Source organism: Schistocerca americana, chromosome 5, assembly GCF_021461395.2.
Source record: "Schistocerca americana isolate TAMUIC-IGC-003095 chromosome 5, iqSchAmer2.1, whole genome shotgun sequence".
Taxonomy (NCBI): domain Eukaryota; kingdom Metazoa; phylum Arthropoda; class Insecta; order Orthoptera; family Acrididae; genus Schistocerca; species Schistocerca americana.
The window spans coordinates 622,218,537-622,240,679 of NC_060123.1; the positions used below are offsets into that span (position 1 = coordinate 622,218,537).

Genomic DNA, 22,143 nt, shown 5'->3' on the forward strand with positions numbered 1-22,143 from the left:
GCAAATGATAATGGCGCCTTGCTAGGTCGTAGCAAATGACATAGCTGAAGGCTATGCTAACTATCGTCTCGGCAAATGAGAGCATAATTTGTCAGTGAACCATCGCTAGCAAAGTCAGCTGTGCAACTGGGGCGAGTGCTAAGACGTCTCTCTAGACCTGCCGTGTGGCGGCGCTCGGTCTGCAATCACTGATAGTGGCGACATGTGGGTCCGACGTATACTACCGGACCGGGGCTGATTTAAAGGCTACCACCTAGCAAGTGTAGTGTCTGGCGGTGACACCACACAATACGTAACTTTGAGAAATACAGTTGTGTCACGAGCAAAGCGCGACAAACAAACAAGAAATATTTTCAGCATACACAATTCGTAATACAAGAGAAGTAATACAGTGAATGCTTCTATCCAGATAGCTGGTCTTGATGCTTCTCGTGGAACCCACAGAACTGGACCGCGGCCTGGCAGTGTGGCGCTTATGTCCTCTTCGTGCAGAGGGCACTGTCGTTGCGTTGTCGTCCTGGACAGGGGTCGGTCGGCGTGCAATTGTCTGACGTCTTCTTCAGAGCCCTCTCTGCTGTTAAGTTCAAGGCTCACGCGCTGGCGTTTGACTTTACGCTGGAACATTGTATGTTGTTTTAGATATAGCCTTCGCTGAAGTCAGCCTTCAAAAGACCTGTAGAATAACAGTACAGTTTCACAGTGTATTTTTTTCTTAAGATCTACGGAGTACCAAGATGCATGCTTCGACCGCTACAACCTAGTAGTGCTGCAACCCTACTACACAGTGACCTAAAAAAAAGGTAAACAAATATTCCGTAAGCAACTGTGTTTTGTAGCAGTCTTTATAAGGATTTACATTTGACTCTATTGAACGCAAAGATCTATTAAAAATATGATGTCCGTACGTGTCTGTAATTACCATAAGCGTCTTTGTATGATGACTACGAGAAATTTAATGTTTTCAAAGGTGAGAATACAGGTGCGGGTAGGTTCTTGTAGAACTCCAGGGCAACGATGAAAGTATGATGGCCACTACACTGTTGACTGTACTCTGCTTAGTATGGTAACGACTTCACTTCATATTTCGACTAGATTAGAGTATATCTAATCCCTCACCCCTCTACCAATATACTGTGTGAACTCATCCCCTTTGTTTACCTGATTCTGCACTGTATCATCTGTATATGTTTTTCTACGAATTTAAACAGCATTTGTGATTTCCCTAAATTGTTTCAGGCAAATGCCGGGATGGTTCCTTTGAAAGAGCAAGGTCAATTTCCTTCCCCATCCTTCCCGAACCCGAGCTGGCGCTCCGTCTCTAATGACCTCGTTGTCGACGGGACGTTAAACAACACTAACCTAACAACTAACCTAAACAGCATTCAGAATTTAACCGCTTTCTGAGAGAGCTTTCCCAGTGTCCATACACAGACTGAGTCGAGAAAATCATATTCGTTACATTCCACTCATAGAATGAGGTAGAGAGTACGATACGGTACATCCTTGTCTATTAGCATGGAAAGTATAGCAGTTGGTTAACATCCGTATTTTTCTGTTGTGTTCGTTTCCCTAGCGCGTATGCGAGAAATTAAAACATCGCCTGCACTATACACCGTTGGACTTTTTTCTCAGCTATTAATGTCTCCCCATAACGCATAACACATCTCTCATAGCAACTACAAGTAAAAAATGGTTCAAATGGCTCTGAGCACTATGGGACTTAACAGCTATGGTCATCAGTCCCCTAGAACTTAGAACTACTTAAACCTAACTAACCTAAGGACATCGCACAACACCCAGTCATGCAACTACAAGAGCTTACCGCTGTGATTGTTGACTATTCCTATAAAAGTTTTGTGATCCGACTACTATAAGCTCCTATATTTTACTAGTCCAACCTGGTGAGGTCCTCAAGCTGATGAGTAAATACTCGTAAAGTTAAATGGATCTAATAGGTGTTTTGTAGCTGACTTCTTTCGTGGGTGATTACATTTCTCACGGACTGACATCTACTTCCTATTTTTAGATCGGTTGCTCCTAGCTATTTTATAGTAACTACTGTTTTGCAGCGATCATGTAGAAAAACACTACTGTGTTTCTTGTTCTCTTATGTGTGCATGGTACATTGCATACCAGCTCGGTGCAAAAATCATAGTAACCCATCAATTTCGTGGCTGTGGAAGCAGTTTCTAGAAAAAGAATGAACACCATACCAATATACGATTGCACCCTTATGATGTCATGATTTCAGTGACGACCTGGTACTGACAATTTCCTTGGGACTTCTGAAAAAAAAGGAGTAATAAAATAGAATGGTCAGTAGTACACTGTGCATTTTGGGTAGCTGCAGCTTGCTGACGCTGGGTTTCGTGTGGGCTGCGTCTCGTTATCAGTGTGGCTCTCCAGGCTGCCTCTTATTATCCTCCATGTACCGCATGTGAGCGAATGATTGACGGTTCGTGGCTTGTGTGACAGAGACAGAGGACAGAGGACTCGCGCTCTCTCCAGTGTCTGCATTTGATACCGTGGGTGTTACTCATTTAGGTGAGGCACCGGGAGTGTGTCAAAGATAGTCAATTCTTCCTCTCTTTCTGTCCAGATATTTAGGATGCTACCTTCCGTTGCTTGTGGCCAAAGTGTGTGATAGCTGCAAGTTATAGCGTGCTGGCTTTGGTTGTGGGCAGGCGGTGTGTGACAGCGTGCCAGCAAGAGGGTAGACATACAACATGTTCAATAAAATTCTGTCTGGGTTTGAGGCCGCATTGTCATCTGTAAAATTCCGACGTTTCGGCGACTGTTGCAAGGCGCCTTCGTCAGGGTGTTAGCAATACACCCTGAGGAAGGCGCCTTGCAGCAGTCACCGAAACGTCGGAATTTTACAGATGACAATGCGATCTCAAACCCAGACAGAATTTATTGATCGTGACAACGACCGCGGAAGCCTACGTTTACATACAACACGTTACCCGAGCCGTCAGTATAACGGGTTTGTAGGGCAACTTTTTCAGTGTGTTTGTGGCAACAAGCTAAAGGAGAAGTGAGACGAAGTTTCATTACCCTTATATGAAAACAGTACCAAAAAGTGGTTGAGATTACGCCCTCCTGCTCGAATGCATACCGCACAACGACGCTGGAGTGACTGTCGCACTCTTTCAAACACTCCTGGAAAAATGGAAATGGCATCGGAGGCTACCGTAAGGCGTGCTGTATGCTCATCATCAGTTTCAATGAATGTTTCTTAGGCAGTAGTTTTCAGGTGACCTCAGAAGAAAAAATCAATGGGCGTCGAGTTGGGGGACTGTGGATTCCATTCCACCGGCCTACTGCACCCTAGCCAGTTCTTGCCAAAGGTTTCATCAGAATGTATTCACGCAGGATGTGTGTTCAGTCAGCGAGGTAACGCGTATGGACCGGCCAGAGTATCGCCAAGCCGGCCCAAATGTTGACAACGAGGCGATCTTTGTGACCACGAACAAAGACGGTGTGCGGATTTTCCCGCGCCCACAAGTACTGAATGTGGCTGTCAAACATACCCTCTCGTGCAAAGCACGCCTCATCCGTAGAAACTGCACTGTTCGGAAAGTGCGGTTGACTAGCACACCTTTGCAAAAATCATTGGCAGAATACAATTGGACGTGGAAAATCGTCTGGGTTAAGTGCGTGAATCTTCCGCAGGAGGTCTGGGTGCAAATGGTGCCACACACGTCTAACTACGCGATGGCTTACACTCATCTGGCGTGCAACATGCCACTGACTGTCGACTGTGCGTTTTCCAGAAGTGCTAACTCCTCCTTTTCAAGCCTGCTGTACGCAATATGTGTTGACGACCGCGTCCGTCAGGAATTGGCACCCCCAACACAAAATGAATACACTGGGTTTCGAAGTAGACCTTAAATACACGTGTGCCGTTACGAGAACGTAATAGTGGAAAACGTACCTCAAGTGAACCTGTCTCTCGTGGTGATCTGTGAATGGCAGTTAATGTGCGTGGATCTGGCACTCGACGTTTCGGAAATCGTCGAACCTTGAGCAGTGTGTGGATTTCCATCCGCCGCCCCGTAAGCACAGTGCATGTCTGCCCTTTCATCCAAAAAATGGGGCTCAATTTCCTATCCACTCCACACTGTAACTAACAGAAAAGCTTCCCCGTTGAGATGACAAGCAGACGCAGGCCGAGCTAGACCTGGCAGTGCGCACAAGTGCTGACGTCTATGCAGCACCCATTAAACAGCCATTTGCGCAGATAAAAGCAACTCATTCTTGTCCAGGTAAGAGGCGGAAAACCCCGTAGTGTTGTCCCGCCTGGAATATCCGCAACTACGAGGGCGGTTCAGAAAGTAACCTCCGATTGGTCACAGTGCGGGTTGTGGGGGGAGTAGCGACGCCATCTGTGCGTTCACGCACTCAACAGGCTAGTCGGCATCAAGCCGTGGTCGAGTGAACGTCGTACCTGCGCTAGTTTAGTTTTTGTGGCAGTTTGAAATGTGTGCGGCAATAGAAAACCCCGCCAAATGTGAAGTGCGTGCTGTCATAAGGTTTTTTACAGCCAAAGGATATTCTGCAGCAGCTATTCATCGTGAGCTTTGTGCCGTGTACGGACCAAGAGTTATGAGTGAAGGAGTTGTCCATGAATGGGTACATTTATTTAAAAGTGGACGAGAAAACGTTCATGATGAAGAGAGGAGTGGTAGACCATCATTGGTGACTGACGAACTCGTTCAGACAGTTGATGCAAAAGTTCGTGAAAACCGACGTTTCTCAATGTCGGAGTTGTCTACTGGTTTTCCACAGATTTCTAAGACTCTCTTGTACGAGATAGTGACAGCAAGATTGGGTTACCGTAAGTTCTGTGCAAGATGGGTGCCCAAAATTCTTACCAACCACCACAAAACTCAAAGAATGGCCTCTGCATTAGACTTTCTGTCACGTTATGAGGACGAAGGAGAACCATTGTTAAACAGAATCGTGACCGGTGACGAAACCTGGATTAAGTACGTGAACCCTGAGACAAAAGAACAATCAAAGATGTGGGCACATTCAAATTCGCCTACCAAACCAAGAAAAGCCTCGCAAGATTTTTCTGCCAGAAAACTGATGGCAACGGTGTTTTGGGATGCCAAAGGGATGTTGTTGGTTGAATTCATGGAACGTGGTACGACCATTAATCAAGACGTGTATTAAAGGCGCTACAGTCTGGAACCGCACGACCGCTACGGTCGCAGGTTCGAATCCTGCCTCGGGCATGGATGTGTGTGATGTCCTTAGGTTAGTTAGGTTTAATTAGTTCTGAGTTCTAGGGGACTTATGACCACAGCAGTTGAGTCCCATAGTGCTCAGAGCCATTTGCACCATTTGAACCAAGACGTGTACTGTGAAACAATAAAAAAGTTACGACGGGCTATACAGAACAAACGCCGTGGTATGCTGACTTCCGGTATCGTTTTTTTGCACGATAACGCCCGTCCTCACTCTGCTCGCAGAACAACGGCCCTTCTTGAGTCCTTCAAGTGGGATGTTATCAACCATCCACCTTACAGCCCAGACCCGGGGCCAAGTGATTATCACCTCTTCATGCATTTGAAGAAATGGCTCGGGTCACAGCGGTTTGATGACGATAAAGAGCTCAAAGATGCGGTCACAGGCTGGCTCCAGGCACAAGCGGGTGATTTTTATGCAGAAGGAATTTCAAAGCTTGTGGAGAGATACGATAAGTGCCTCAATCGCTATGGAGACTATGTAGAAAAATAGTGCAAAGATGTAGTTGTAAGATGTATATATTAAAATATTTTTATTTAACTTGGTGTATTTTCTTAAATCAACCGGACGTTACTTTCTGAATGGCCCTCGTATGTCGACTACAGCGTCAACAATCAAAGGTCGTAAAACTTCAGCATGACACCTCCTCTACGTTGATGTCACAAATACATTGAAATCGTTGCCCTGCAGACCTGCTACCATGATGGACCGGATGACATGTTGTGTGCCTATCCTCTTCGCTGTGCGCGACGCTGTTCAACGACGCCTAGTGCGGTACGCTAGGGGATACGGATATACGAGGTGCATTCAAGTTCTAAGGCCTCCGATTTTTTTTTTTTTTTGTAGTTAACTACTCACCCGAAATCGATGAAACTGGCGTTACTTCTCTCGACGTAATCGCCCTGCAGACGTACACATTTTTCACAACGCTGACGCCATGATTCCAATGGCAGCGGCGAAGGCTTCTTTAGGAGTCTGTTTTGACCACTGGAAAATCGCTGAGGCAATAGCAGCACGGCTGGTGAATGTGCGGCCACGGATAGTGTCTTTCATTGTTGGAAAAAGCCAAAAGTCACTAGGAGCCAGGTCGGCTGAGTAAGGAGTATGAGGATTCACTTCAAAGTTGTTATCACGAAGAAACTGTTGCGTAACGTTAGCTCGATGTGCGGGTGCGTTGTCTTGGTGAACAGCACACGCACAGCCCTTCCCGGACGTTTTTGTTGCAGTGCAGGAAGGAATTTGTTCTTCGAAACATTTTCGTAGAATGCACCTGTTACCGTAGTGCCCTTTGGAACGCTATGGGTAAGGATTACACCCTCGCTGTCCCAGAACATGGACACCATCATTTTTTCAGCACTGACGGTTACCCGAAATTATTTTGGTGGCGGTGAATCTGTGTGCTTCCATTGAGCTGACTGGCGCTTTGTTTCTGGATTGAAAAATGGCATCCACGTCTCATCCATTGTCACAACCGACGAAAACAAAGTTCCATTCATGCTGTCGTTGCGCGGCAACATTGCTTGGCAACATGCCACACGGGCAGCCATGTGGTCGTCCGTCAGCATTCGTAGCACCCACCTGCATGACACTTTTCGCATTTTCAGGTCGTCATGCAGGACTGTGTGCACAGAACCCACAGAAATGCCAACTCTTGAGGTGATCTGTTCAACAGTCATTCGACGATCCCCCAAAACAATTCCCTCCACTTTCTCGATCATGTCGTCAGACCGGATTGTGCAAGTCCGAGGTTGTTTCGGTTTGTTGTCACACGATGTTCTGCCTTCATTAAACTGTCGCACCCACGAACGCACTTTCGACACATCCATAACTCCACCACCACATGTCTCCTTCACGCAAATTCAAGAAACGAATGATTGCACGCTGTTCAAGTAAGGAAAACGTCGCCATTTAAGTATTTAAAACAGTTCTCATTCTCGCCGCTGGTGGTAAAATTCCATCTGCCATACGGTGCTGCCGTCTTTGGGACTTATTGACAATGAACGCGGCCTCATTTTAAAACAATGCGCATGTTTCTATCTCTTTCCAGTCCGGAGAAAAAAAATCGGAGGCCTTAGAACTTGAATGCACCTCGTAGGCAGCTCGTTGTGACCCACTCTACCAGCCCTCCCATTTTCTAATTTAATTTCAGATGCACCCTGTATATTTGGACAATATACATGCGCGTTAGCATGCGTGTCAATGGATGCTATCTGGTTACCCTCATAGTACTACTCTTCGGATTTTGTTACATACCTATCTTATGTCTTTAGTGGGTTGGGGTAATTGTTTAAAGTGAAAATTTAGTGACGCATTGACATAATATTTTACCACCATTATTTACAGGCTTACTGTTGATCTGTACTGTCGCATTCCTTTAAGGCAACCTTGCAATTACGTGATTATTTTAATACAGTTATAAAACACGTACCACTTCCCCACGGACTTCTCTGTATCTATTTGTTTAACGTCGAATATGCGTGAACTCGCCAAAATGTCGTGCTGTGATAATTATTTATTGTGGAATATGATGCACTTGTTTAGATATTTCACGGTACTAACTGTTCAGTTGCGTATTCTTGCGTGTTTTCTTTTCTATACTATACTGACAGAGAACTGACAAAATTGTAACTCAATTGATTTCATATTGTAGTTTAAACGTACATCTTGCAGAAGTAGAGGCTTTCCTGATTCCTCTGACAGTGGAGCTCCTCTATTGAAAGCTCTTTGCTTTCCATATTTTTGGAGCAGCATAATATAGAAAGCAAAGAACTTGGACTAGAAGATACCCACTGCGAAAGGCATATATATATATATATATATATATATATATATATATATATATATATATATATACTCCTGGAAATTGAAATAAGAACACCGTGAATTCATTGTCCCAGGAAGGGGAAACTTTATTGACACATTCCTGGGGTCAGATACATCACGTGATCACACTGACAGAACCACAGGCACATAGACACAGGCAACAGAGCATGCACAATGTCGGCACTAGTACAGTGTATATCCACCTTTCGCACCAATGCAGGCTGCTATTCTCCCATGGAGACGATCGTAGAGATGCTGGATGTAGTCCTGTGGAAGGGCTTGCCATGCCATTTCCACCTGGCGCCTCAGTTGGACCAGCGTTCGTGCTGGACGTGCAGACCGCGTGAGACGACGCTTCATCCAGTCCCAAACATGCTCAATGGGGGACAGATCCGGAGATCTTGCTGGCCAGGGTAGTTGACTTACACCTTCTAGAGCACGTTGGGTGGCACGGGATACATGCGGACGTGCATTGTCCTGTTGGAACAGCAAGTTCCCTTGCCGGTCTAGGAATGGTAGAACGATGGGTTCGATGACGGTTTGGATGTACCGTGCACTATTCAGTGTCCCCTCGACGATCACCAGTGGTGTACGGCCAGTGTAGGAGATCGCTCCCCACACCATGATGCCGGGTGTTGGCCCTGTGTGCCTCTGTCGTATGCAGTCCTGATTGTGGCGCTCACCTGCACGGCGCCAAACACGCATACGACCATCATTGGCACCAAGGCAGAAGCGACTCTCATCGCTGAAGACGACACGTCTCCATTCGTCCCTCCATTCACGCCTGTCGCGACACCACTGGAGGCGGGCTGCACGATGTTGGGGCGTGAGCGGAAGACGGCCTAACGGTGTGCGGGACCGTAGCCCAGCTTCATGGAGACGGTTGCGAATGGTCCTCGCCGATACCCCAGGAGCAACAGTGTCCCTAATTTGCTGGGAAGTGGCGGTGCGGTCCCCTATGGCACTGCGTAGGATCCTACAGTCTTGGCGTGCATCCGTGCGTCGCTGCCGTCCGGTCCCAGGTCGACGGGCACGTGCACCTTCCGCCGACCACTGGCGACAACATCGATGTACTGTGGAGACCTCACGCCCCACGTGTTGAGCAATTCGGCGGTACGTCCACCCGGCCTCCCGCATGCCCACTATACGCCCTCGCTCAAAGTCCGTCAACTGCACATACGATTCACGTCCACGCTGTCGCGGCATGCTACCAGTGTTAAAGACTGCGATGGAGCTCCGTATGCCACGGCAAACTGGCTGACACTGACGACGGCGGTGCACAAATGCTGCGCAGCTAGCGCCATTCGACGGCCAACACCGCGGTTCCTGGTGTGTCCGCTGTGCCGTGCGTGTGATCATTGCTTGTACAGCCCTCTCGCAGTGTCCGGAGCAAGTATGGTGGGTCTGACACACCGGTGTCAATGTGTTCTTTTTTCCATTTCCAGGAGTGTATATATATATATATATATATATATATATATATATATATATATATATATATATATATATATATATATATATATATTACACATAATTTTAAACATTTAGGAAACTTTTTCTGTCTGACATCCCCCGCAAAGTAATGAAAGGAACAAGAAATTATCACTTACTACATTTTTTTTCTGCCCATTCAGTAAAACTGCAGCATGCTGCCTTCCGCCTTAATTTATTACTTCTTACTAATAACATCCACATAGCATCCACGTATCCTGCTGAATGTACCATCAAAATTATACCATCCTTCAATACATATTTCTGGACAAAGGACGTTATAAAAACAATGAGATGCTGAAAAACTGCCACATCATGCAGGACGTTTAAATTTTTTACTTTTCTGTTAATAACTCTATTCGATACAAATGTTTCAAACACTACCACATTTGCCAGTGAATGTATCTAGAAAAGTATATCATTCTGTGACACGTAGTGCAGGAATTTTGTTGTGGTTTTCAGTCCGACGAGTCGTTTGAAGCAGCTCTCCATTCTGCTCCATCCTGTGCGATCCTCTTCATTTCCGAATAACTGCTGTCACCTACATCTTTCTCAGCCTGCTTACTGTATTCGTCTCTTGGTCTCCCTCTATGATGTCTCAGAAACTGTCCTATTAATCGATCCCTTCTTATGGTTAGGGTGTGCCAAAAATTTTTTGTCTCCCCAATTATATTCAGTATTTCGTCATTAGTTGCGTGATCGTCCCATCTAAACTTCAACATTCTTCTCTGGCACCACATATCGAAAGCTTCTGCTCTCATTTTGTCTAAAATCTTTGTTGTCAATGCTTCGCTTCCATGTACGGTTACACTCCAGACAAATACCTTCAGAAACGTTTTCCTAATACTTAAATCTATATTCATTGCTAACAAATTTCTCTTCTACAGAAATGCGTCTCTTTCCATTGTCTGTCGACATTTCACACTTAAGTGCCAAAGAAATTGGTATAGACATACATATTACAAATACAGAGATATCTAAACAATCAGAATTCGGCGCTGGCATCGGCAACGACTATATAAGGCAACAAGTGCCTGGCGCAGTTTTTAGATCGGTTACCGCTGTTTCAATGGTAGGTCATCAAAATTTAAGTGAGCCTGAACGAGGTGTTACTGTCGGCGCACAAGCGATGGGACACATCTCCGAGGTAGCGATGAAGTGGGGATTTTCCCATACGACCACTTCACGGGTGGACCGCGAATATCAATAATATGATAATAATAATAATGTCGTGTGACGAGGGCCTCCCGTCGGGTAGACGGTTCGCCTGGTGCAAGTCTTTCGATTTGACGCCATTTCGGCGACTTGCGCGTCGATGGGGATGCAATGATGATGATTAGGACAACACAACACCCAGATCCTGAGGGGAGAAAACCTCCAACCCAGCCGGGAATCGAAACCGGGCCCTTGGGATTGACAGTCTCTCGCGCTGACCACTCAGCTACCGGGGGCGGACAATAATATGGTAAAACATCAAATCTCCGACATCGCTGCGTCCGGAAAAACGTCCTACAAGACGGCGACCAACGACGACTAAAGAGGATCGTCGAACGTGACAGAAGTGCATCCCTTCGGCAAATTGCTGCAGCTTCTAGTGCTGGTCCGTCAACAAGTGTCAGCATGAGAACTATTCAACCGAACATTATCGATATGGGCTTTTGGAGCCGAAGGCCCGTTCGTGTACCCTTGATAACTGCACCACACAAAGATTTACGCGGCGCCTGGGCCAGTCAAAACCGACATTGGACTGTTCATCACTGGAAACATGTTGCCTGGACGGTCGAGTCTCGTTACAAATTGTATCGAGATGATAGAAGTGTGTGGCCGAGCGGTTCTAGGCGCTACAGTCTGGAACCGCGCGACCGCTACGGCGCAGGTTCGAATCCTGCCTCGGGCATGGATGTGTGTGATGTCCATAGCTTAGTTAGGTTTAAGTAGTTCTAAGTTCTAGGGGACTGATGACCTCAGACGTTATGTCCCATAGTGCTCAGATCCATTTTTTATGGAAGTATACGGCTGTGGAGACAACCTCATGAATCCATGGACTCTTCATGTCACCAGGGGACTGTTGAAGCTGGTGGAGGCTGTGTAATAGCGTGGGGCGTGTGCAGTTAGAATTAAAAGGTTCTGAGTACTATGTGACTTAACTTCTGAGGTCATCAGTCCCCTAGAACTTAGAACTACTTAAACCTAAGGACGTCAAACACATCCATGCCGGAGGCCGGATTCGAACCTGCTACCGTAGCGGTCGCGCGGTTCCAGTCTGTAGCGCCTAGAACCGCTCGGCGACTAAGGCCGGCGGAATTAAATGGGACCCATGATACGTCTAGATACGACTGATAGCTGACACGTACGTAAGCATCCTGTCTGATCACCTGCATTCGTTCATGTCCGTTGTGCATTCCGACGGTTTTGGGAAATTCTTGCAGGACAATTCGACACCTAGGATTGCTAAAGAGTGGCTCCAGGAACACTATTCCGCTCGCTACCAAACTCCCCAAGACATGAACGTTATTGAGCGTATCTGGAACGCCTTGCAACGTCTTGTTAAGAAGAGATCTCCACCCTCCTCGTACTCTTAGGGATTAATCGATAGCCCTGCAGGATTCATGGTGTCAGTTCCCTCCTCCACTGCTTCGCACATTTGTTGAGTCCATGGCATGTCATGCTGCAGCACTTCTACGTGCATGCAGGGACCCTACATGTACTAGGCAGGTGTACTCATTTCTTTGGCTCTTCAGTGTGTATCCTTCCTACTTCGCCATGGTCAGGTATGTTGCTGCCCAAATTACGAAATTCACCTACTTCTTTTAGTGTCTCGTTTCCTAATCTGATTGCCTTAGCATCACCTGTTGTAATCGGACTACATTCCATTATCCTTGTTTTGCTTTGGTGGTAAGGTTGCTAGAGAAGAGGGGAGGAGGAGACGGGCTGAAAGAGTAGGAAATGTACACAGATAGGGAGAGGAGGGCATGGACAGAGAGATGAGGATGTCGAGATGGACCAAGAGAGGAAAGAGGAAGAGATGAACAAACAGAATAGCGAGCCAGTGATGGGCATAGAGGGGGAAGGAGGTGATGGGCAGATGGGGGAGGAAGAGACATACAATAACAGAGTGGAGAGCTGGAGGATGGAGACAAGGTCAGCAGTGGATAAGCAGAGGGAAGGAGAGAAGGAGGTGGACAGTGAGTGAGGTTGAAGGACATTCACAGGTAGAGGTGGTGGGGAGTTGAATTGAGGAGGTGAGGAGCATTTGGACTGAAAGCGGGGTGAAGGAAATGGACAGAGAAGGGAAGACGAGGATATGGATGTAGAGAGGGGAAAGGAGGAGCTGAAGAGAAAAAGGAAAGATAAGATAGACAGAGGGAGGAGATGATAAACAATGAGAGTGGGGAGGAGATGAAAAGTGTGAGAGGGGAGGAGGGGATGGACAGGAAGAGGGTAGTGGAGGAGAAGGAAAACGTGGAGGTGAGGAGTATATGGGCAGAGTGTGGGTTAAGAGGAGATGGATAGAGAGAGTGTGGGAGAAATGAGGGGGAAAGAGCAAATGGACAGATTGGGTTGGAGCAGATGGGCACAAAGAGGGGAAGGAGAAGATGGACAGAGAGAGGGGCGGGAAGAGATAGGCAGAAAGAAGGGCAGGTGGAGATGGACAGGGAATCCGGGCTTAAGGTGGTGGATAGAGAGAGGGGATGGAGGAGTTGGACAAAGAGAGGGGAAAGCAGGAGATCGGCTACTGGCTGATTCGAATAAGTATACACTCTGTCAATGCCGGACTTCTTAGGTTTGAAATTCTGCTTATTATCCAATGTAATGTAGCGAAGACGGGAATACCATGTAACTACATTTGCACATACATGTGGTATCACCTGAAAGATGGAATGGTCATTCCGTCTGGAGCTTTTATCTACTCGTGTATTACATCATATACGTTTGGGTTGTATATTTCATTATTCCATTGCTTACACATTGTAGTTTTAACGCGTTTCCTGCAGGGGTAGAAACTTCCCTAAATGCATTTGTGTCATACATATTGTTTGTAGGTTTTAGTTATCACAGAAATGTACGAGCAGCGGCACTGTTATGTGACAGTTATCTTGGAACTTAGCTTTAGCGCCTGATTCTGATTTTGTTACACGACCATATCAAGATAATTACTAGCCTGTTTCTGTCTGTGAAAAGAAAAGAATAACGTTGCGCGTCATGATTTTTTTTTCTTTTGTTAATCTCTGTCTAATGTCCCAATGTTTACAATTTTACCTTCACTTTTGCATTCTCTGAATTTCTGATTTTATTTCCTTTTTTTCACAGTTTATTTCTGTGGCTAAACGTGTTCTCAGCCTGAAGGTTGGTTTTAGTGTCACTCTTGTCTACTTGGTACGGCTTAGCAGGACATGCCATTGCCTGCATCCAACTTCTGAGCTGACCTACCCATCCCTTTCTAGACGACCACAGATTTAATGTGGATTCCAGAGCACAGTCAAACTTCATAATGACACAAAAACGTACCGCACAGTTTGTGTTTCATTACATTAGAACCTTTCACTGTGCTGACCAACGTCTTGACTTTTACATTAAGTCATTGACAGAGATAACACAAGTATAACTGACAGAGCTGTCGAAATGTCACATTGGAATTATGCGCTCTACTAATCTGTGTCGAGAGGATGATTTTACCATCAGTCATCATTCACATGATATTTTGGCGTTCACTTGACGAAATAGAAATTTTTGTACAGTCTGAACCAGAATCCTGAGTTTACCCTAAATGAACAATCTGTGTACTGAAATCTCCAATTCGACACTGTATTCCTTAGGAATTTCTGACTTAATGCATTTGTGCTCCACTGGTTGTTGAATGTTAATTCCCGAAAATAATGTATCAACAATTTTATGATATTTACTTTTCTATTCGTTTATCACTAAAATTTGTCATTATTTTTTGTCTAAGATTTGTTATTATGCTACTTTTATTTGAAATTTTACTGATTTCACAGATTTCTGCCTATAAGACCACAAAATTTAAACGCAAAATTATATTTCTGAAGGATTTGTAAGTTCTCGGTACTTTCTCATAACTAACGAATGTTGAATCATGTCTTTCGCACAGTTACTCAGTAATACTGTTTTGCTCACACAAAATTAACTTTTAACAGCTTCCTGTGGGCTAGAGAGCTGGTAAGAGAATAGTTGTCTGCAGAGACCAAAGGATTTTCTGAGCGCGTTTCCTATTACGTGGGCTAATTTTTTGTTCAAGCATGACGTAAACACGCTTTCCATTTTCACTGGGTTACTAAGTACACTCCTTTGTAGGTTACTGGCAGAAAATGTCAGAAATTATGATAAATAAGCGGTTACTTTGCGTTTTTCCAAACTTCAACAAATTTTAATGCAATAACATGGGAGTTTTCAGCTACTCCCATCCACCCTAGGGATATTTTATCCGATTTTGGAACTGAAAATTGTCACCTGGAAACGTCCTAGGAAGCTGAGAACCCAACGGTAAGTAACAAACTTTTGATGTAACATTTAGGAAAGCTTTTTATGTTCTGTTGGGACTTTCCTGCAGCAAGCTTATTTTCAAGTTCTTTCCTTCTTGCAGTTGATGCTCTACATTCTCGGAATAGGTTTGATATATATATATAGGGTGTTTTACAATTATGTTACAATCTTCTGCAGATTCTAGAGGGCACGTAGTGGATCACGTTGTATATGGTAACCCGCCCGAAAACGTCATCCAACGATACAACAGATCGTCAATGGTATAGGCGGCGGGTGATTTCGTGATGATGTTACAGACATTCTAGGGTGGTGGAAAACAATAAATGTGTCAATTTGAGGCAAATTTACCTCTACCTGAAACGAACGAGCCTGAAGTTATCAGCGAAAGCCATTGTGATATCTCCGACAATGGAATACATGTGTGGGTACTGTTGTTGCTAAGACTGTAGTGTAGGCAACTTTCAGAGGTAGTAGTAGGGACGAAGACAAAGAAAAAATATATAGTAAACCGGGGAGTCTTCGATACTGTAAAACACATCTCTATTGAACAAGTGCTCATAGCTCCTCATATATTTATTTTGGAGCCCATGTTTACTGACATTTTTTCTTTGTTTTCGTCCACACTACTACCTCTGAAAGCTGCCTGCCCTGCAACTTTAGTAATAACGGTACCAGTACATCTATTCCACTGTCGGAGCTATCGGAACGGTTTTCGCTTATAAAGTCCGACTAGTTCGTTTCCGGTACCGGGTCTCGTACATCAAATTGATAAATTTATCTTTCTCCATCACCCTAGTAAGTCTGAAACATCACGGAATCGCCATGTATATAGGGTGATTTTTTCCCACCGTGTACAAACTCTAGGGGTTGATCGATGACAGGATACGGAACAAAAAAGGTCTAATGAACTTATGTCTGGAAACGCAAGGTTTCCATACAACAGGCCATTGCTCAGTCATACTTTGTTACGGATACTGAGGTGTAATACGCGCTGCACCATGCAGCAACCGTTACTGTACGCAGAGGGCGGTACGATCGTCATACGTCACGACATAGCGTCCACTGTTGCCAAGTAATTGGTAATATTGATTCCGATTCACGTCTCTTGCTGACTCACCTTGTAGTGGATTTGATACAGCGTTGTACACAATGGTTCAGTATTCGAATCGAGAACTTGCCACATGGTGTTTACTTACGGAAAGGCTCATGGCAACGTGCGGCGGGCAGAAAGGTTGTATCAGGAGATCTGTCCTAGCCGAAAACAACCGCAGCATTCAATGTTTGCAACAGTGTTTTGTTGTTTGCCTGAGACAGGGTCGTTTCAGGAAGCAGGAAATCACGAAGAACGTAACCGAGATGTTCGGACACCAGACTTGGGGGAAAATCTGGTTAACACTGTGAAAGGAAACCTCCGTGTCAGTACCATGCAGTTTGCCCACCAGTACAGGATAAGCCAGACGACTATGTGGAACACTCTCCATTACAATTGTTACTAACCTTATCACTTACAGCGAGTGTAGGCCTACTAGCGATAGACTTTCCACATCTAGAGCAGTCTTGTCACTGGTTTCTTCACCAGGCATCACGATCCTGGGATTTGTGTCATCCATCCTATTCACAGATGAGGTGGCCTTTGTGCAGAGAAGTATCATCAACTTTCATTACAAATGGTTCAAATGGCTCTGAGCAGTATGGGACTTAACATCAGAGGTCATCAGTCCCCTAGACTTAGAACTACTTAAACCTAACTAACCTAAGGACATCACAAATATCAATGCCCGAGGCAGGATCCGAACCTGCGACAGACGCAGCAGCGCGGTTCCGAACTTTCGTAGTCACCTGTGGGACAGTGTGCAGAACCTCCAATGTATACTCACAGTGAATCATCAGCAGCGGTGGAAGCCGGAATGTGTGGGCCGAGATAACTGGTGCCCAAACTTAGGGACCAGTCTTCCTTCCACGTCGCCTAACAGGCCGGAACTATGAGAGCTCCTTGCGGGTGACATTTCCTTCACTGCTGGAAGAAGTGCCATTGATGATTTGAAGGGTACTGTGGCTGGTAAATGATGGTGCTCCAGCCCGCTTCGCCGTTTACGTCCGGACTCATCTCAATTGTGTCTTCCGTGGTCGGTGGACTGGATGAGAGGGTCCAGTTGCATGGCCTGTCGTTCAACGGATCTCAAGCCGTGTGATTTCTGGTTATGGGGCCATCTCAGAAGTATCATGTGTGCAGACCCCGTTGCAGGTGTGGAAACAGTGGAGCAGCGTGGTCCTGTTGTCTTTGATACTGTTCGGGTGCAGCCTAACATGTAAACGTGTGTGACAGAACATGCTACAGCACTTACACGCATGCGTTGGCACATGGAAACCATTTTCAACACATACTGTGAATGGGGCTGCATGGTGTAGCACGTAATAGACCGCTGTCTCTGTAACAATGTATGATTGAATGAAAACTCACTAGTATTAAAGCCATGGATTTCGAGACATAAGTTCTTTGGACCTTTTCTGCTCTATATCCCCTCATCGATCAGTCTCTAGAGTTCACCCTGGACATACACATTTACAGGTGCAGGCGCCTATAATGTTTATGCTTTGCTGCGTCGTTGGATGGCGTTTCCGGACATTGGTTCGTATGTAAAAAATGATCTACTAGAACCCCTCCACAGCAAGTTTTAACACGAATTGTGAAACACCCTGCAGATCTACGACATGATTCAACTCTCGCATCTTTTGCAACAACTTCAGCTCGATTTAGCAATACTCATTTGGTGAAACGGTCCGAAACCTTAAAGCTCTATTTGCTTCCACAGCTCTGCGGACACCAGTGCACGTGCACGCGCCAGCGAAAGTACACATGCACCGGGCAATGGAAATGCACGTGCACAAGCCAGTGGGAACAGTGGTGCGCGTGCCCAAACCAGTGCACGTGCACAAGCCAGTGGGAACAGTGGTGGGCGTGCCCAAAGCAGTGCATGTGCACAAGCCAATGGGAACAGTGGTGGGCGTGCCCAAAGCAGTGCATGTGCACAAGCCAGTGGGAACAGTGGTGGGCGTGCCCAAGGCAGTGCATGTGCACAGGCCAGTGGGAACAGTTGTGGGCATGCCCCAAGCAGTGCACGTGCACAAGCCAGTGGGAACAGTGGTGCGCGTGCCCCAAGCAGTGCACGTGCACAAGCCAGTGGGAACAGTGGTGCACGTGCCCCAAGCAGTGCACGTGCACAAGCCAATGGCAGCAGTGGTGGGCGTAACCCAACCAGTGTACATGCACAGGCCAGTGGGATCAGTGGTGCGCGTGCCCCAACCAGTGCACGTACACAGTGCCACCAGGATGGTGCCCCACCAGCACTTGGTGCGAGTACGCCCGGCTGGGCACAGCTGCGGCCGCGTGGTGCCCGTGGTGGGGTAGGGTGCGTCGTCTGCACCTATGCTGCCTCGTAACTCTCCGGCGGAGGAAGCCCGGCATAATGCCAGCAGCGGGACTGCACGCCGTCTCAGCTGATTTATTGTGGTTCAAAATTTCACGTGAAACTGTTGTCCAAATGTACAGATTACATTCCACAGTTACGACGAAATAAATAGTCGGCATAAAAATAATTAATACAAAAACATGTAACTGTGTTCAGTTCTTTATAACCCCACATCCTCCACATCCATCCCTGTTTCGTTAATGCTTATCTTCGAGTTGCTACAGCAATGGGCTACTAAGGTAACTGCACAAACTATTAACTACCCCGTTAAAAGGTAACACTGCTTAATTTGTAGCACTGTGGACGTTGTATAACTGCTACCAGACATTGTGTGACCCTACTGCACTAATGGAATTGTTTGTAGTATGGCTAGTGCGTTCGATATGGAATCAGTGCAATAACATAGGTTGACCCGGAGACCTGCCAGAATGTCGGAAAGACGGTACAGTGTTTGACTGTAGAGAGCTACTGACTCTGTCTACTTACATACGGGATGGTCTCATGAAACTTTCGCTAGTAGTTTTTGCTCGATGTGGGCCGCAGATGCGCAGTACACGCCTTAATATGACGGGTGATACAGAAATTATTGCTATTGTCAAAAGTGATTTCGTATATTCCCGGATTTGTGTATTCTGAGATTTCGGCCATTCCTAAATGTTGTTTTCTTACGAGGTTGTTATTAGTACAGAAGACCAGTTGAATATGCTTTTTCTCGAACAGAATGAATGTCCTTGTTCTTGTTTGAAATTTGTTCCAGGTTAATTGTAAGTACATGACAATCGCAATAATTTCTATAACTGCCAAACACGACTTTATTTTACTATCAGATTAAAAAAATCGCACCAGAAACAGCGACATTAACAAGTCTAGCTTCTCCTTACATCTAAAAAATCGACAGAACACAGTTGAAAAAATGGAAATTACGTTATAGATACCACACAGAATCCGAAAGGACTCACAATGAACATACTAGCAGAGTTGGAGATAGATAAACATACAGAGGTCTACCCAGACAAAATATCCAGACGCAATATTAAACTAACACACACAATTTAAACATAAATATTATCGGTGAAACTTTATTGACATACTGGAACACGAAAAGGGATAGTACATATGGACAAGAAAAGTTACTCAGACTGAAAATGTAATGCACAGAAAAATTTAATGAGTGAAGTATAACATTATCTTGGCCTAGCAAATTATACTTTGTAAGCTTGTAGCGTCATAGTGAAGGAGCTATCAAATAAATGTCAAATCGTACTTAATGCCAGGGAAACGAACACATTAATGAAAAAACGCATTCAATACATTTACAATTACTGCAAGTCACGTAAAAACTGTGAACTAGATTACAACAGTGTACTATAAATGCTATATGGACGCAAAATCAAACTACACGTAAGTACCAATATAGTACTGTGGTGTACAATTATTCACATGGATAACCACCATGTCTGTAGATAATTTCATCAGTGTTGTATTCGAAGGTTAAGGCCACTTGAGGATGGTAATGAAGCCTAACACCAGTCGCAATAAAGAATATTAAACTTATTGCAGCTAGTCTGGACCCTTCCTAAAAAAGAAAAAAAAGAAAAAGAATATGGTGAAAGAAATAAATTACCTGAGAGAGGGCACCTTGGAATATGAGTGGTTGCCCGATAGTGAATCTCTGTAGAACAGGTGTAAGTATATGGAGAAGGGAAAGAACAAGTTAACCTTTGGAGGTGTGATATGACCACTATTATTCTCTATACACACAAATTATTTGGCGGACAGTGTGCGCATCAACCTGCGTTGTTTCCTGATATGCTTTGGTGTACGGTGACGTGTCGAAAGTGAGTGACCGTAAGGGATACAGGATAACTTACACAAAATTTATGGTTGGTGTGATGAATGGGAGCTAGCTGTAAATATATAAAAACTTAAGTTAAAGTGGATGAGTTGGAAAAACAAACCTGTAACTGCTTGACACAGTCACATCGTTTAAATATACGGGCTGTAGCGTTGCTCTTTGGGGACGAAAAGAAAAAGAATTGTTATTTTTATATATATATATATATATATATATATATATATATATATATATATATATATTTTAAAGTGTCGGAACAGTGAATATTTTGGGGGGCCACTTGGCAACAGAATTAGGGATTGATTACACAATTATAATAACATACGTTGAGCATTGAAAACCTGACTAAGAGAAACATTATCATTTCTGTGCATTTTTATATTCGCGATGTAGTCATACCCGGAACAACACTAAGGGACCAGAAGATTAATAGACTTTAAAAGAAATGCAACACTACACAATAAAAAAAAGTTGGTTCACAAATAACAGGAAAACGATAATGTTCTTTGTGCCTCATGATGCGTTCGGCCCATCAGCGTGATCGTAATTTCTGGTGATGAACTAACACAAAATAATTATCAAATGAGTAAATGAGTATGGTTCAAATGGCTCTGAGCACTATGCGACTTAACATCTGTGGTCATCAGTCCCCTAGAACTTAGAACTAGTTAAACCTAACTAACCTAAAGACATCACACACATCCATGCCCGAGGCAGGATTCGAAGCTGCGACCGTAGCAGTCGCGCGGTTCCGGACTCAGCACCTAGAACCGCTAGACCACCGCGGCCGGCAGTAAATGAGGAGATGGAAATCATCAAGGTTAATTTACTAAAATAAGCACACTTATCTTTAACACACGTTTTTTAATGCTACGTACCTTTTCATATTAAATTACAATAGATGACCATTGTGGTTAAATACTTTATACATAACAGTCAAAATGTCCTCTTGATGCTGTCTGTTCGTAATCAGTTACAAGAAATTACATGTTTTCTGACTGGAAGAAATAACAATTATCATATTCACTCAATATTTTCACATAAAATATAAAATACAGTTGCGGAACGCAGCAAGTCCGCGTCCGCCTTTCATAGAATACAAACAGTAAAGGGTGAGGCGCCGAAAGCCTCATTTGTCTTGAAGCAACAGAATTCTTTTTTATACCATTAATCGATACATGTACATAGAGATTTACAGGCACCGCGCAAGAACGGCAAAGATAAAGAATAATAGACTCTGTCGCTGGTATGCGATGGTTCATTTCTTTTACTTTACAATTGTTCGATAACTTTAGGCCATCAGGCGTTTACTATTGAGGGTATATTAATGTTTGTGAGGCGAAAATTACTAATATTACTCTGCCTCCCTTGAGGAGGGCAGGAATACCGAGGGTATTACTTTCATCCTCATTCCCGTTGGAATATTTGTAATTTTCGGGTGTAACATACCGGTTATTAAAAGTTTCATTTCACATTCATTCCGTAATAAAAGAATTAGCGTTTCAATTTGTAATTACTGACGGTGGATCATTGTGAATTTGTTCTGTGTTTCTATCAGTGTTTGCATGGATTCAGTCTTTCTTGATGATTCTTAAAATTAAGGCTATAAGTACACATATTAACAAAATTTATAAGGAAATAGAGCCACACTTCATTTTTCATCGTTCCAAAAGTAATTTGACTATCACAACTGGTACACAACTTTCTGTTTTGACTGTATGCATTATATTGTCATCGTCTTCTCAA

At 44.6% G+C, this 22,143-nt stretch overlaps 1 protein-coding gene across 1 annotated transcript in view; it reads left to right on the forward strand.

Moving 5' to 3' along the window:
- The window catches only part of LOC124616724, a 54,957-nt gene extending 36,307 nt beyond the window's left edge, over nucleotides 1–18,650 (forward strand). Inside the window, exon 3 of the mRNA XM_047145084.1 lies at nucleotides 17,886–18,650. Within this exon, the coding sequence (XP_047001040.1) occupies nucleotides 17,886–18,481 (596 nt within the window). The 3' untranslated portion in view covers nucleotides 18,482–18,650. The remainder of the gene's footprint in view (nucleotides 1–17,885) is intronic.
- Nucleotides 18,651–22,143: the final 3,493 nt, after the last annotated feature.